This window comes from Arachis stenosperma, chromosome 6 (assembly GCF_014773155.1).
Source record: "Arachis stenosperma cultivar V10309 chromosome 6, arast.V10309.gnm1.PFL2, whole genome shotgun sequence".
NCBI classification, from domain to species: Eukaryota; Viridiplantae; Streptophyta; class Magnoliopsida; order Fabales; family Fabaceae; genus Arachis; species Arachis stenosperma.
Genome location: NC_080382.1, coordinates 142,418,737 through 142,432,796, shown reverse-complemented (window position 1 = coordinate 142,432,796; position 14,060 = coordinate 142,418,737). Strand labels below are relative to the sequence as shown.

The 14,060-nt window shown below is 28.6% G+C and overlaps 1 protein-coding gene across 1 annotated transcript; it reads left to right on the top strand.

The window, feature by feature from the left end:
• Positions 1 to 9,079: 9,079 nt before the first annotated feature.
• Positions 9,080 to 13,845, top strand: LOC130932700 (calcineurin B-like protein 10). Its single transcript, XM_057862098.1, has 9 exons — positions 9,080 to 9,248; positions 9,878 to 10,046; positions 10,694 to 10,776; positions 10,905 to 10,964; positions 11,648 to 11,756; positions 12,004 to 12,056; positions 12,152 to 12,232; positions 13,340 to 13,452; positions 13,562 to 13,845. The coding sequence occupies exons 1-9, from the start codon at positions 9,225 to 9,227 to the stop codon at positions 13,614 to 13,616; spliced, it is 747 nt and encodes a 248-aa protein (XP_057718081.1). The 5' UTR covers positions 9,080 to 9,224; the 3' UTR covers positions 13,617 to 13,845.
• The last annotated feature ends 215 nt before the right edge of the window (positions 13,846 to 14,060 follow it).

Sequence of the window (14,060 nt, the reverse complement as noted above, 5' to 3'; positions counted from 1 at the left end):
CACGGGCGGTGTTGATGTTGATGACTCACTCGATAGAACAACTAGTTTTTGCAACACGTGGACAATTTTCCTTTTTTAATTATTATTTAGTTATTTAATTATAAAAGGATATTCTTAAAAACTCTTTTATTTTTGTTATTGAGTAAGGAGTATTTTATTATTAATTGAATAAATTTTAATTTTTTATTTGTTATATTTTATATCAATAATATAAATTTAAAACAATAATTTACCAATAAGTTAATCAACTTTTATAAGAATATATAAATAAAACAAATTTATCAAAGGATCGTGTCCATAGAACAAAATAAGGCATTAATTATAAAATTTTAGTATGACTAAGATGATAAATTCACGTGGCTAATTAACAAACGTGTATGGAAAAGAGTTACATCATGTTGATACTTTTATTTTATTTCTAATATAAAAAAATAAAATTTTAGTCTTTAATTGTAACAATAACTTAAAAATTAAATATATGGTTGGGCATTAGGTTAGCAATAGGACTGGCAATTCATACCCTATTTGCGGGTACTTAATCCGGTCCAACTCGTTCGGGTAGGATAGGGTACAGTCCGAGTATATCTGCGGGTAGGGCAGGGTACGGGTTTAGAGTGTACCCTATCCTACGCTACCCGCACCTCATATATAACACATAATTTATAAAAATTTCTCTATATAGTGAAGGAAGTAAGCACTTTTTAATTTTCATATGGAACTAGCAAATATGTTGAACCGAATTATGGGAAGGGAAGGTGCTGAACATGAATGTGGTGTCAGGGAACCAACGAAATCGGACCGTGCGACACACCACCATCAACACGGACGGTCCGAGTTGTAGGCGCGAAAACGGAGGGTCCGAGTTGTAGCATGTTGGACACGCGGCACTCAACCCTTGCTCTCCAGACGGTGCCCCACATACATAGTAAAAAGGATGCAACATTAACTCTCACCATCCGAGTTTCACTTTTGAGCCTTCACTTTCCATCCCCAAAAATTCCATTGCTGTTCTTCATCCCTCTGCTGTTGGTGATTTGCATGGTGGGGAGAATAAAAAAATGTCAAAAAAAAAAAACTAAAGATGTTGATCGTCCTGAGGTACATATTATTCACTATCTCAGTTTGCCTGATTATGTAGGTTTGTTTAAATTTTTTTTTAATTTTTATAAATATAGTTATTATTGTTAAAAATTTAATTGTTATTATTATTGTTAGAATCTGAACTTAGAAATATGTATAAAATAGTTAGGAGTAATTTTAATTTTTTTTATTTTTTCACTATTTTTGTATGAAAATTATTATTGTTAGTGTGTTAATTATTATTATAGTTAGTGTGTTTAATGATGATGATGCTGTATAAATTGTTGTTGTTGCCGTGGTTAAAATAGAAACGTAATATTTTTTTAATTTGTTTAATGTTTTTTTTATAATTTTTAGAATTTCGAAAAAAGTGAAATATTAAAATAGTTAGAAAATAAATTACAAAAATAAAAAGAGTAGTGCCGAACTGGTATTAAAAAAATTTTGGATACAATTTTTTTGAAATTTTTTATAAATTTTTAACTATTTATAATTGTTATAATGTTATTCAATATTATTGTGGCTACAACAGTTGAAAAAAATTAATAAATAAAAACTGAATGGTTATTAGTATTAATTTACAAAAGCGTGTTACTTTAGTTAATTGTAATTATCATTGTTAGAACAGTTAACTATCTAATATAAAAAAAATTAGGCAAATATTTACGATGATTATTAATGTTTTTAAAAATTTTGATATTTGTGTTTAAATTTATTTAAGTAATAGCTAATACGTAATTAGTAAAACAAATAATAATAATGTTATTATTCAGAAAAATTATTGATATATCGTAAATAAAAAAACAAACAGCATCTCTAATTTACTAATTTTATTGAGATTTGATTTGGAAAGTATATATATGTATGTATTATCTATGTATTTGTATCTATTAGTTAATGTTGTTAATAATTCATTGTGGAAGTAGTAATTATTTGTTTTAGTCAAATAATTTATAACAGATGTATGGTTTCAAGTAATATTTGTTGTTGAGATAGTTGTGAAGATTTTGTTAATAAGTGTGTGTAGTTTAATAATGATTGCTTTGTAGGAGTAAATTAGCAATAGTTTGTGAGTTGACTAATAACTTGTTATGTTTTTTGTAGAAATTAAGAATGTTGACCTGTGACCATCCAATTCCGCCGGATCGGTACAACGATCGGGTAGAGGACTATTTACGAGTTACTGGATTCTATCATGCATCTCAAATTGGTGTCGTACAAAATCAGAAAGCACTCGTCAATGCTCTAATAGAACGGTGGCACCCAAATACACATACTTTTCACCTTCCAATTGGTGAGTGTGTCGTAACTCTTGAAGACGTGGCCCTAATTCTTGGTCTCCCGACGGATGGTCTTCCAGTTACTGGGATGACAATGAGTAGTTTCTCAGCGTTGGAGGCAGAATGTTTGCTTCAATTTGGCGTGGCACCGCGTAAGTCGGAGTGTAGAGGATGCTGTATAAGACTGACTTGGCTTCGGGAACTAAAAGAAAACATTCAGTTGACTGATGAATTAAGTATACAGAGGTATGTGAAGTGCCATATTATGTTGCTCATCGGGACGATCTTGTTTGGGGATAAATCTGGGGCAGGTGTTCATTGGAAGTTTCTTCCCTTGCTTTGTGATTTTGCCAGTATTGGACATTATAGTTGGGGTTCGGCTTGCCTAGCACACCTCTACAGGGGGTTATGCAGGGCATCTCGTTATAACTGTAAGGAAATAGATGGTCCAATAACACTTCTGCTCGATTGGACTTGGATGCGACTGCCATATCTATCACCGCTACCCAGAGAACCGCACAGTTTTCCACTAGCCAACAAGTAATGTTACTTTACAATCTACCCGTAGCTTTATATTTAAAATTCAGTCTAGCTAATTGAATATATGATATTAAGTGGCGTAACTGGGAGCGTGGTGACCGACGATATAGATATTTGAATCTAGCTCACTTTAGAAAGGCCTTTGATGAACTGCAGGAAGGCCAGGTGTGTTTTAATTAAAGATTTATGAGTTTGGGGCATTTTTATGAGGCATTTTTATTGAATTTGATAGTCTGGGTTGTAATCATGAGTTTTCTTTATTTTTCCCAGTTTGTGTGGGTTGCATATGCTGTGGATCGCGTGGATCCAAACATAATTCCTCCTGAGATCTATATGCAGTCGGTTGTGTGGTCCGCTACTGTTCCGTTGGTGTCATTTGAATGTATCGAGTGGCATGCTACCGATAGGTATAGGCGACAGTTCGGTTTAGTTCAAGGAGTACCTCTGCAGGAGCAGTCTCTGGACAAGGCGCATGGAGAAGTCCTGACTGGTCCTAAGAATCTTAACTGGGCCACAACACTGAGTCATTCAAGTTGGGTTATGCATTGGACAAACAGGTATCACTACGTTCTTTCTGAGCTTCCCATGCCTTCACAACATCCATTGGAAACTTATATGTACTGGTATCAGTCAACATATGGGGAGCACTTGAACTTGTTGAATCTTGTGGGTCAAGAAAGTGATGAGGACCATCAGGATATGGATGAGGGTAATCAGGATATGGATGATGGTGGTGAGGGTATGGATGAGGATAGTCAGCATGCGGATAATGACAATGAGGAACTTGAGCCACAGTCGGTTCCACCTCCTACTTCGAATCCACTACCACAAGAACAACCTCAGTTCTCAAGCCAGTATGTACCTCAGACACAGTTCTTCCCGTCATTTTCAATGCCTCAACAATATTGGGGTATGTCACAGTTTGAACCCGGAGAAGGAGGTTCTTTCAGCCAGTTGCTTGAGTTCATGGCTGGAGATGCAGGACAACCACAATATGGCAACCAGCCTGATAATTACTTAATTTACTAAATTAACTTATAAATACTAACGGATATTTAACTAGTTTACTACTTAACTAATAAATTCTAATTTAAATTTAACTAAATCAATAACTCTCTTATAAATTTACTATCTTAGACTTAAATACACAAATACGTAACCAATCTTTCGTATAATTATGGAGAATTACGTACCTGCATTGATATAATCCGGAAACTCCGGAACATGCATGACTTCCAAATCCAAAACTCGCATGAATGATGGCTCCTCAAACGGCACATCGTTTGCCAGAGCAGTTGCCACATCAGACACATCCGGAGCCATAGCTCCGTCACCTTGAACCTCATCTCCATCTGGACCAACAACTTCGTAGTTGCTTTCGAACTCTTCTTCACTGTCGCTATTGTAATCCTCCCGTAGAATATTCCGGTCGGCCTCAGATTGCTCAAACTCAACATACAACTCGATGAACGAGAGTTGACTCCAATTTTCAATATACAGGAAAAACATATCTTGCATGCTCGCTTCGTCCGTTACATATTTCGCTTGAAACTGGACAAATCCACCAAATACTTGTATAGAATTTCTGTATAGAATACATGATATCCTTCTTGCCCTCTCAGAATGAATCTTTTCACATATCACACCCTTGAGCTCTTCAAATGAGATCGTAAAAGGAATCACCAAAGCTAACGGATTTTCACAAACAAATGTTACTCCTTCAGATGTTTGTAACAAAATCTGACCAAAATAATACACCTTCAATAATACTCTGTCACTCATTTCACTCAATCACATTAACAACCTCATAAACTTGAGTTTTAGATTTTTGGCTCCTTTAACGATAGAGAGGAACTAAAAACCAGAAGGACCGTTGAAGAAGGAGAAGAAGAAGATGCGAGAGTGATTGCTCAGATCCAGTTTTCACCAACTTTTATTTAAAGTCCAACCAAATCGGACCATGCGATTAGGTTCCACTGAATTCAAAAAAATAATAAAAAAAAGCATGTTGGACCCTCCGATTTCACCACAAAACACAAAAAAAACCAACACCCATAACAAATCGCATGGTACGATTTCCCTCATCCAGAATTTCATCATCTCTCCTCCCCCAAATCGGACCTACCGATTTGCTTGCAAAACAACACGCCCAAACAACTCGTACCGTCCGAGTTGTAGAACCATGCATCCATATCCAGATAACACACACACAAAGCCTCCATATCAATAAAAATGAGCCGGAAGTAAGAGTTGAACCCACAACATCTCTTATGTAATGACTTATAATAAGTGAATAGCTACTAAACTAGTTAGTTAATTTAGTAATTTAGAGCATTAGTTTTTTATTTTTTATGTTATTAATACGTATAAAATTCGAAATAATTGAATTTTATATTTACTTTGAAAAATTTTGATATTTCTGCGGGTAGGGTAGGATAGGGTAGGGTTTAGAATTTTAGGGTGCGGATAGGGTTAGGGTTGAGAGATTCTCAACCCGCGAATAAGGTAGGGTAGAATTTTAATAAAATTTTTAACCCGCGGGTAGGGTTAGGGTAGGGTCCAAACCCTACTCTACCCTACCCATTGCCAGCCCTAGTTAGCAATCTATACTTTATCCGTGGGTACCCAATTTGAACCAACCTGTTTGGATAGGGTTGTCTATCCTACTCACAGCGGGTAGGATGCGGTACGAGTTTACCTGCAGGTAGGGTAAGGTACTGATTTAGGATATATTCTATCCTACTTTATCCGCACTCCTAATATATTATATAATATATATGTAAAAGTTATGTATGTAGTGAAAAAAGTGAGTGTTGAACTCATAATCTTTTACTTATAAAAATTTGAAATAACTACCAAATTAATTGATGATTATATTATTTGTAATTTTATATTAAATTTTTTTAAAATTATATTATTTTTATTTTTAATTTGAACTTAATTTTTTATTTTCTATTTTATTCATATATATAAAATTTGAAATGGTTGAATTTTATATTTGTTTAAAAAAAATGTATTTTTCTGTAGATAAGATCGAGTAGAATAGGATTTAGAACTTTAGGGTGTGGGTAGAGTTAGGATTAAAAAATTCTCAATCCAAAAATAAAATAAAATAAAATTTTAAAAAAATTTTCAATCCACAAATAAAATTAGAATAAAGTCCAAACCTTATTTTACCTTATCCATCGCCAACCCTATCAATGAAATATATAATGCATAAACACTATCAAATTAAATGTGGATCATGCATACTCTTACATTGATGAGGAAAAAAGAAGAATAATGTATCTATAACGTTTTTTAAGATAATTTTATCAAGAGCGATACTTTCTTAAAATATTTATACTCTGAAAGAAGTTTGGGAGAAGACCCCAAACCTGCTCCTTTTTTTAGCACATACGCAATCTAGGATCCAAGTTCTTAGAAAAAAAATAAATATAAAATCGTTTATTTTTTCTAAGATAATTTATTTATATAAATCATATCAACACCAAAATTAACTACAATTTTATTTTTTAATTTTTAATATAAATTATAGATATTTTAAAAATTTTATAAATAAATATAAAATTATGAAATTTAAACTATAACTTGTTAGCAATATAATACAAACTTAAACTTATGTAAAAGTAAATTGTTTAATTACATTCTCAATGATATTCAATTTATATAAAATTTCACACATAATTTATTAAAAGATATATAATTACAAGTTAGCAGTTAAATTGAAAAAGATGTCATTTATAAAATTCTTTCAATAATATTTAAAAATAATGTTATATATTTAAATTTTTTATTAACTAAGTTTAATTAAATTGGTTTAATATCAACAAAAAGTAATTATTCATAGTTTTACTCCAAATTTTATTATTTAATTTAGTTAGATTTAATTCATAAAAAGACTTAAATATATAGCATTATTTAATATTTAATTTGGTCTCTTAATTTAATTTTCAAAATTTATAAAACATGACTCACATTAGTCCTTAAGATACTTTTCGACATATAAATGTTAATAAAGTGTTAACATTAACGGTTATATGTCACGTAAATTTTTAGTTTTGACATTCAAGTAGTCTAAAAATGATGACGTATTACTTATTTTGAGAGAAAAATTTTTATAATAAACACCAGTTACGATATTATTTTTAGATTATTTGAGTATAAAAATTAAAATAATATTATTTTACAAAATCAAATGTAATATTTGACTATTTATGTGAACATTTCATTAATGTTTGTGCGTAAAAAATTAGGGGTTAAGTATGATTTTGGTCCCTAACATAAAGGTCGAAAATTTATTTCGTTCCTGACTTTTTTTCATTACAAAATAGTCCCGAAAGTTTCAGCTTATTTTAAAATTGTCCTTTTTTATCAAATTTTTTATTTTTATTCCAAAAATACCCCTAACTAAAAAAACAACAAAAATAACGTTGAATAAGGGGAAACAGAGAAGGGGAGAAAGGGAGAAGGCTTGCCGCTCCAATCCGTTGCCGCTTCTCGTCGTCATTCAGTGGCTGGATCTCACCGCTGCTCCTGTGGTCTCGGCGGAGGTGGTCGATGGCGGTGGGTTCTGGCTCGAGGCAAGAACAGGGCCGCCACTGCTAGACGTCGTTCGGTGGCTGGATCTCGCCGCTGCTCCTTTGGGCTCGGCAGAGGTGCTCGAAGGCAATGGGTTCTGGTTCGAGGCAAGAACAAGGGAAAGCTTCGGTGGTGAGTCGAGGGAGGAGAAGAGGTCGCGTTATGACGGTGGCGCTATGGTAGCGCGAAGAGAGAAGAAGAAAAAGGTTGCGGCGCTTTGATGGCAGATCAGCGCTGTGATGGCTGTGATGATGGTTTTGAGCGGCTCGCCGGCTTCTGTTTCTGCTTCCATTCTTCTTCTGCTTCTGCTTCTATTTTGCTTTTACTTCTATTATGTTGTTGATTTTTTATTATTGTTGATTTTGGTTGCTTCTGCTTCTGATTGATTATATTGTTTTATTGTTGTTGTTATTCTACTCCTGTTTCTGTTTTTTTTTATTCCATTGTTGATTCATTGGTGATTCATTATTGTTGTTGTTGTTGTTGTTGTTGTTGTTGTTGTTGTCCTGCTTCTACTTGATTACATTGTTGATTTATTGTTGTTGTTATTTCTGGTTCTGTTTTTGCTTGTGCTTGTGCTTGATTTTGGGAAAGAAGGAGAATATGCATTTTGATCTGAAGGACGATTTTAAAACAAACTGAAACCTTCAAGACCATTTTGTAGTGAAAAAAAAGCCAAAAATAAAATAAATTTTTGACTTTTATGTTAGGGGACAAAATCATATTTAACCAAAAAAATATTTTAAGATTAATATAAGTCACTTTTATAAAATTTTAAGATTAAATAAAGATAATTAAAAATTTGAAAGATTAAATTGAGATTGGCTACAAATTTAAATATCAAATGATTCTCTCTATTATTATGTTGGATTTAAATTTTTTAATTTTAAATTATATTTAAAAAAATAAAATATAATTTATCACAATTTATTTTATAGATAATACTAAAAAATAAATATTAAAAAAATATATTTAATAATAAAAAATTTTATTTTATCTTCTAAAATAAAAATCTAAAATTTAAAAGATTAAAATTTCTTTTTTGTGATTCCGAAATTAATTTGTGTTGATGAATGCTACGTCATGATCTAACGTTGGGTTGATGCAATCCTATCTCTTGTATTCAGGTTTCTTCTGTGTAATGGATTATATTGTTGGACTATAACTCGTTCAGATTCATAATTGAACTTCAACCAATAGGACAAACTCTTAGTGTCTTATGTTTATCAAATACAATATGATGAGAAATAAGAGGATGATTTTTTCCGGATATACCACTATATTAAGGAAATTAGTTAAAAAATAAATTAATAAAAAGTTTGTACTAGAAATTATAAATTCAAAATTTTAATAGAAAATAGTATTTTGAGAATTAATCCTTTCTCTAGTAGAAAATTAGTGGAAATTTAAAAATATATATATAAATATATTATTTTAATATTTCTATTTTTTAGTTAAATCTTTAATTTTTTTTTGTTTTCAAATCATTGACAGAAAAGTTGGTAACTTATTTTAGTAATAATAATTATTATATTATGAGTATTATGGACTTGGCTTTTATTTATAAACATGTACAACTTTTATATATATATATGGGAGAAAAAAGCTCAACTAAAAGATCAGAAGAAGCAACACACAGAGAGAAGAGATTTTTCAAGAAGAAATAACAACTTCCTCATCATCAATCGTTGTTAGCTATTAGTTTCTAATCATTCTGCACTTACAGGCATATCAGTCGTGGCCATGGCTGATGATGATGATTCCCCTGTAAGTTTTCATTTATTGTTAAAAGAATGTTTCACAAATTATCTTCGTAATAAAGTTTACATAATTTCTTAGTTAGCAGGTTGTGATGTCCAAATACTACCATTTTTACTCGTATAGTCGTATACTCTTATTAATTTATGCGCATATCATATATGTGCTTGTACTATACCAAATATATATATTATTCACTTTGTTTCTCTTAAACTCTAGTAGATACGAGTCTTTATCACTCAAGTTTTGTAAAACTTCTATTGGAATAATTTATTTTGTATTTGGTAAATAAAAAATTTGAATTAATAAAAAAATCTAATAATAAATATTTAAATTTATTATTATATTTATGTCTAGCATAATTTTTTTTAATTTTAAAAATTATTTTATCAAATATAATTGTTATTATTTATATTTAAAAAATTTATTTTTAATTTAATTTTACTAAATATAAATACTGCAGTTTTTAAACAAATTATCTTTTAAAAAGACAGTTTAAATAACCTACTCTCAAAAAACACAAATTTTACTAAACAAAACATAAGTGGTTTGCACTTTAGTATGGTCTTATGATATCATGATGAATAATTGAATATGATGTTTTGTGACGAAATTTACTAAACTCTACTAATGAACAGAGTATAGGGGACACAATATGTAAAGTTTTGATGCCATTCATGGCTGTGGTTGAAGTATTCATGATTGCTGTGGCTAATTGTTTCAACTATCAATCAAGATGCATTGGTAAAAATCAGAAACCTTACTACAATTATGAGGATCTCGCTCGCCTTGCTCAAGGAACCAGATGTAATTTTATTCTTTTTCTCTTTTTGAGAAATTCTATATTTTTTACGTAATATAAAATTCTTATCTATATTATTTGATAATCACTTATTTATTATACATTTTTTAGCTATTTTGTAGTGATAATAAATTAATTAATATAGAAGAAAAATCACTCTTTGCAATTCAAATTTTACTGATTAAACCCTTTTTTTTTCCAGACATGCGAGTAAGAATTAATTATGGGCTCGTTTAGAAAGTTTTAAAAGTGATTTTTTTTTAATTTTTACTTATGAAAAATAATAGTATTAATATTTAGTACAATTTTTAAAATTAAATTATAATATTCTAAAAAGTTATTTGAGTATTTATAAAAAAAATAAAAAAGTAACTTTTTTATAATAAAATTTTTTTTATCACACTTCTTTTAAAATAAACACTGTTCAAACTAAAAAATTAAATATAAAATAATTTATTTATAAATTATTTTTAATATAACTATCTATTATTTAAGTTATTTTTTAAAAAGAATATAATTAAGTTGTCTATCCAAATTGATGTATATCTCACTTTTATTTTAGTTTTGTTTGTTAATTAAAATTTAAAAGTATCATTAATATTTTTGGGTTAAAGAAAGTGCAGAGATGTTTGTTTTTTAATTAATGATGCAGTTACTGTTAATGAAGTGGAGGCATTGTATGTGCTGTTTAAGAGGTTAAGTAGCTCCATAATTGATGATGGTTTGATTCACAAGGTAAGTAACTTTCAAGCATATATATTTACTCTTTTAATTCCTTTTACTCTAGCTTATGATGTCTCGAATATTATTCGAGTTAATGTGATGATATAATAGTTATATGATTTCGTCCTTTATAATTGTAGGAGGAACTTCAATTGGCTCTATTCCAAACTCCAAATGGAGAAAATTTTTTCCTAGATCGAGTAAGCAATAATTCTGATATAAAAATGTGGAACGACTAATAGAATTTATTGTTTTTTTGTCAGTAACATTTTAAAGTATAAACTAAAAATATATTATTAAATTATTAAAAAATATTAAATTAATAATTAAAAATAATAAATTTTACAAATTTTTAAATTTTTTTTATTTCATTTTTGTTAGCATTTGACATTAGAGCTAATAATAGATAAGATAAAATAAAATTTAAGTTTGTAAATAGAATTAAGATGAAACTTAATTCTAGTCTATCTTATTTATAAATTAAAAATTTATCAATTTTAATTTTAGTCTCATTCTAAAATTTTACACTTGACTCGTAGGCTGACACTTTGTTTTTGTTGGTGATCACTTTAGAGACTAATAAATTCGTAGACAAATTATAATTACGAATGATATATAATAGTTTGATGTAAACTTTTAATTTGTTCTTAATATTTGGAAAAATATTTTTTATTATTTTTAAAATTTAACTCAAAACACTTTTGGTAGAATTTAAGATATTTATACTATTTGGCAAATTTGATATTTTTTATTTATTACACATATTTAATAAATAAGAAAATTAGAATAATAGATAGTAATACATTAGTATACATATTAGTTAATACACTAATAGTCTAATACTAATAATGTTTTAAACTAATTTGTTTCTTCAACTGTTTAGGTATTTGACCTTTTTGACGAGAAAAGCAACGGTGTTATCGACTTTGACGAATTTGTCCACACGCTCAGTATTTTCCATCCTTATGCTCCTCTAGAAGAAAAAATTGATTGTAATATTCAAATATTCATGAAACAAAAATAATATATTCTCCTAAATTACATCTTAGTACATCTTAATTTTTTAAGAAGGAAGGTTTTTATTATTTTTAATATCTTTTAAATAATAATATATTTTACCTTTACTTCATTAAAAAATTAAAATGAAAGGTAGCCGACTGAAAATGGGCGACTAAAATTTAATTTTCGAATATTTCTGTTTTTCATTACATCTAATATCTAACTAGGATGATTTTGCAGATGCATTTAAGCTTTATGATATACGAAAAACTGGATTTATCGAGCGAGAAGAAGTGAGTGTCCAAGTTCATGTTCATTATATATGATGAGTTTTATTATTAATTAGTAGCTCATGTAATTAAGTTGTTCTACCTTACTTTAATTTTAGCTCAAGCAAATGGTGAAAGCCATGTTGATGGAATCTGACATGAACCTTTCGGACGATCTTCTTGAAGCTATTGTTGACAAGGTTAGCTTCTATCCAAATACGAAAAATTTAGCTTTCATAGATAGGTTATTCATTATTCAAGCAAGATGGTTATATTGATGTAAAATATCCTTTATTTTTATATGGTTTAATTAGTTTGTTAGTTTCTATAATTTTATCAAATTTTTAATTAGGTCTTTATATATTTTTTTTGTTGGATTCTTATAGTATTTTTAATTTTATAATTAGATCTTTTATAGTGTAAAAAATGTTAGAATTAACTAATTTTTTTTTTTGTAAATTGAAGGTATTTATAATTAAAAACCTAACTAGATATTTGACTGCATGTATTTTGAAAAAAATATTCTATTAATTTCAATATTTTTGACATAAAAAAATTTACTTATAAAATTAAAAATATTGTAAAGATCCAATTCAAAAGAAAAAAAATATAAAAACTTAATTAAAAATTTGATAAAACTATAAAGACAAACAAAATAATTAAATTTTTTTATATTAATATATATATTTTAATACTTAATAATCATATAATTTTATCAGTATATAATATATTTTTTTGTTACCATCCACTCTTCTGAATTTGTCTAATTGTATGTTTTATATTTTGGTGATGCTACATATGATCAAATTATTTTAGTAATCAAGATCAATAAAGTTAGTCTAATAATTTAAGAATGGACCGAAATTTTAATTGAAAAAAGAAGAGAATAAAAAAAGGGTAATGCTAGGTAAGGTAACTAATAATTTTTTTGAACAATATGAATAATCATCAATCAAATAAAAATATACTACATCTCCAAATTACCCACTTAAATCTTAATATTAAAATAACCATCCGTACACTCAGTGAAATGAACATCCAATATATCTATTATTCACATTGTTTAGTATTTTCATTATCTATCTATATTTTTTCATAAAAAAATACTTAATTAGACTTAACTACAAAAATTTTAGAGATTAGAGGTAATTAATACATTTGAATACAAATGGTATCAAAATGTATTGCTTCAAAGAAACAGTAATAAGTGACAATTGAATTGATGAAATAATCTAGGAAAACAAAATACTCATATCAAGTGAGATGTTTCCTTGTCATTTATAAGGAACATTGTGTTCTATATGTAGACAATTGCTGATGCCGATAAGGATAAGGATGGTAAAATCAGTAAAGAAGATTGGAAAGTTTTTGTGAGTAGAAATCCATCCATATTGAAGAACATGACACTTCCTTATTTGAAGTAAGTCAAAATAATGTCATATCCTCTATATATAGTTTCCATTTTCTCATGGAGAAATGCTAACTGAAATTCGAAGTAACTTTGTGTTAACTATTATGTCTTTTCACAGGGACATCACATGTATATTTCCAAGTTTTATTTTCAAATCAGATGCTGAAATTTGATCTAAAGGAAAAAAAAGGTAATTAGTAACAAATAATGGCTTGGAGACTAAAGTGTTTAGTGTTCCATGAAATAATTATTTGGATCTGATTTGAAGTATGACCTAAGGACAGTAGAAATGGATTTTTTTTTTGTGAAGAGTGAAAATTATAATTAAATTTTTTTAGGAAAGTATGTATTTTTTTTCTAATTAAAAATAGGGAGACTCGAACTCACAATCTTTAAGTGAGTATGGAGAGAGTATATCATTTGAACTATAGCTCATTGACTGAAAAGTATGTATTGCATATGATATCTTTGTTTATTTTAATATTTTTTTCATTAATACAAAATAATTTTGTAGTGACTCATAACTTTGTTTGAGAATGTCTATTATAAATAGTGAAAATACGAAGTTAATAGTTAAAAATTATTAAATAATAATTTAATTAAATTATTTAATAATT

Excerpts from the sequence above, each read along its gene's own strand:
- LOC130932700 (XM_057862098.1), top strand. The coding sequence starts at position 9,225 with ATGGCTGATGATGATGATTCCCCT. Across the intron at positions 10,047-10,693 it reads CCTTGCTCAAGGAACCAGAT|TTACTGTTAATGAAGTGGAG; the intron begins GTAATTTTATTC and ends TTAATGATGCAG. Across the intron at positions 11,757-12,003 it reads TCTAGAAGAAAAAATTGATT|ATGCATTTAAGCTTTATGAT; the intron begins GTAATATTCAAA and ends ATGATTTTGCAG.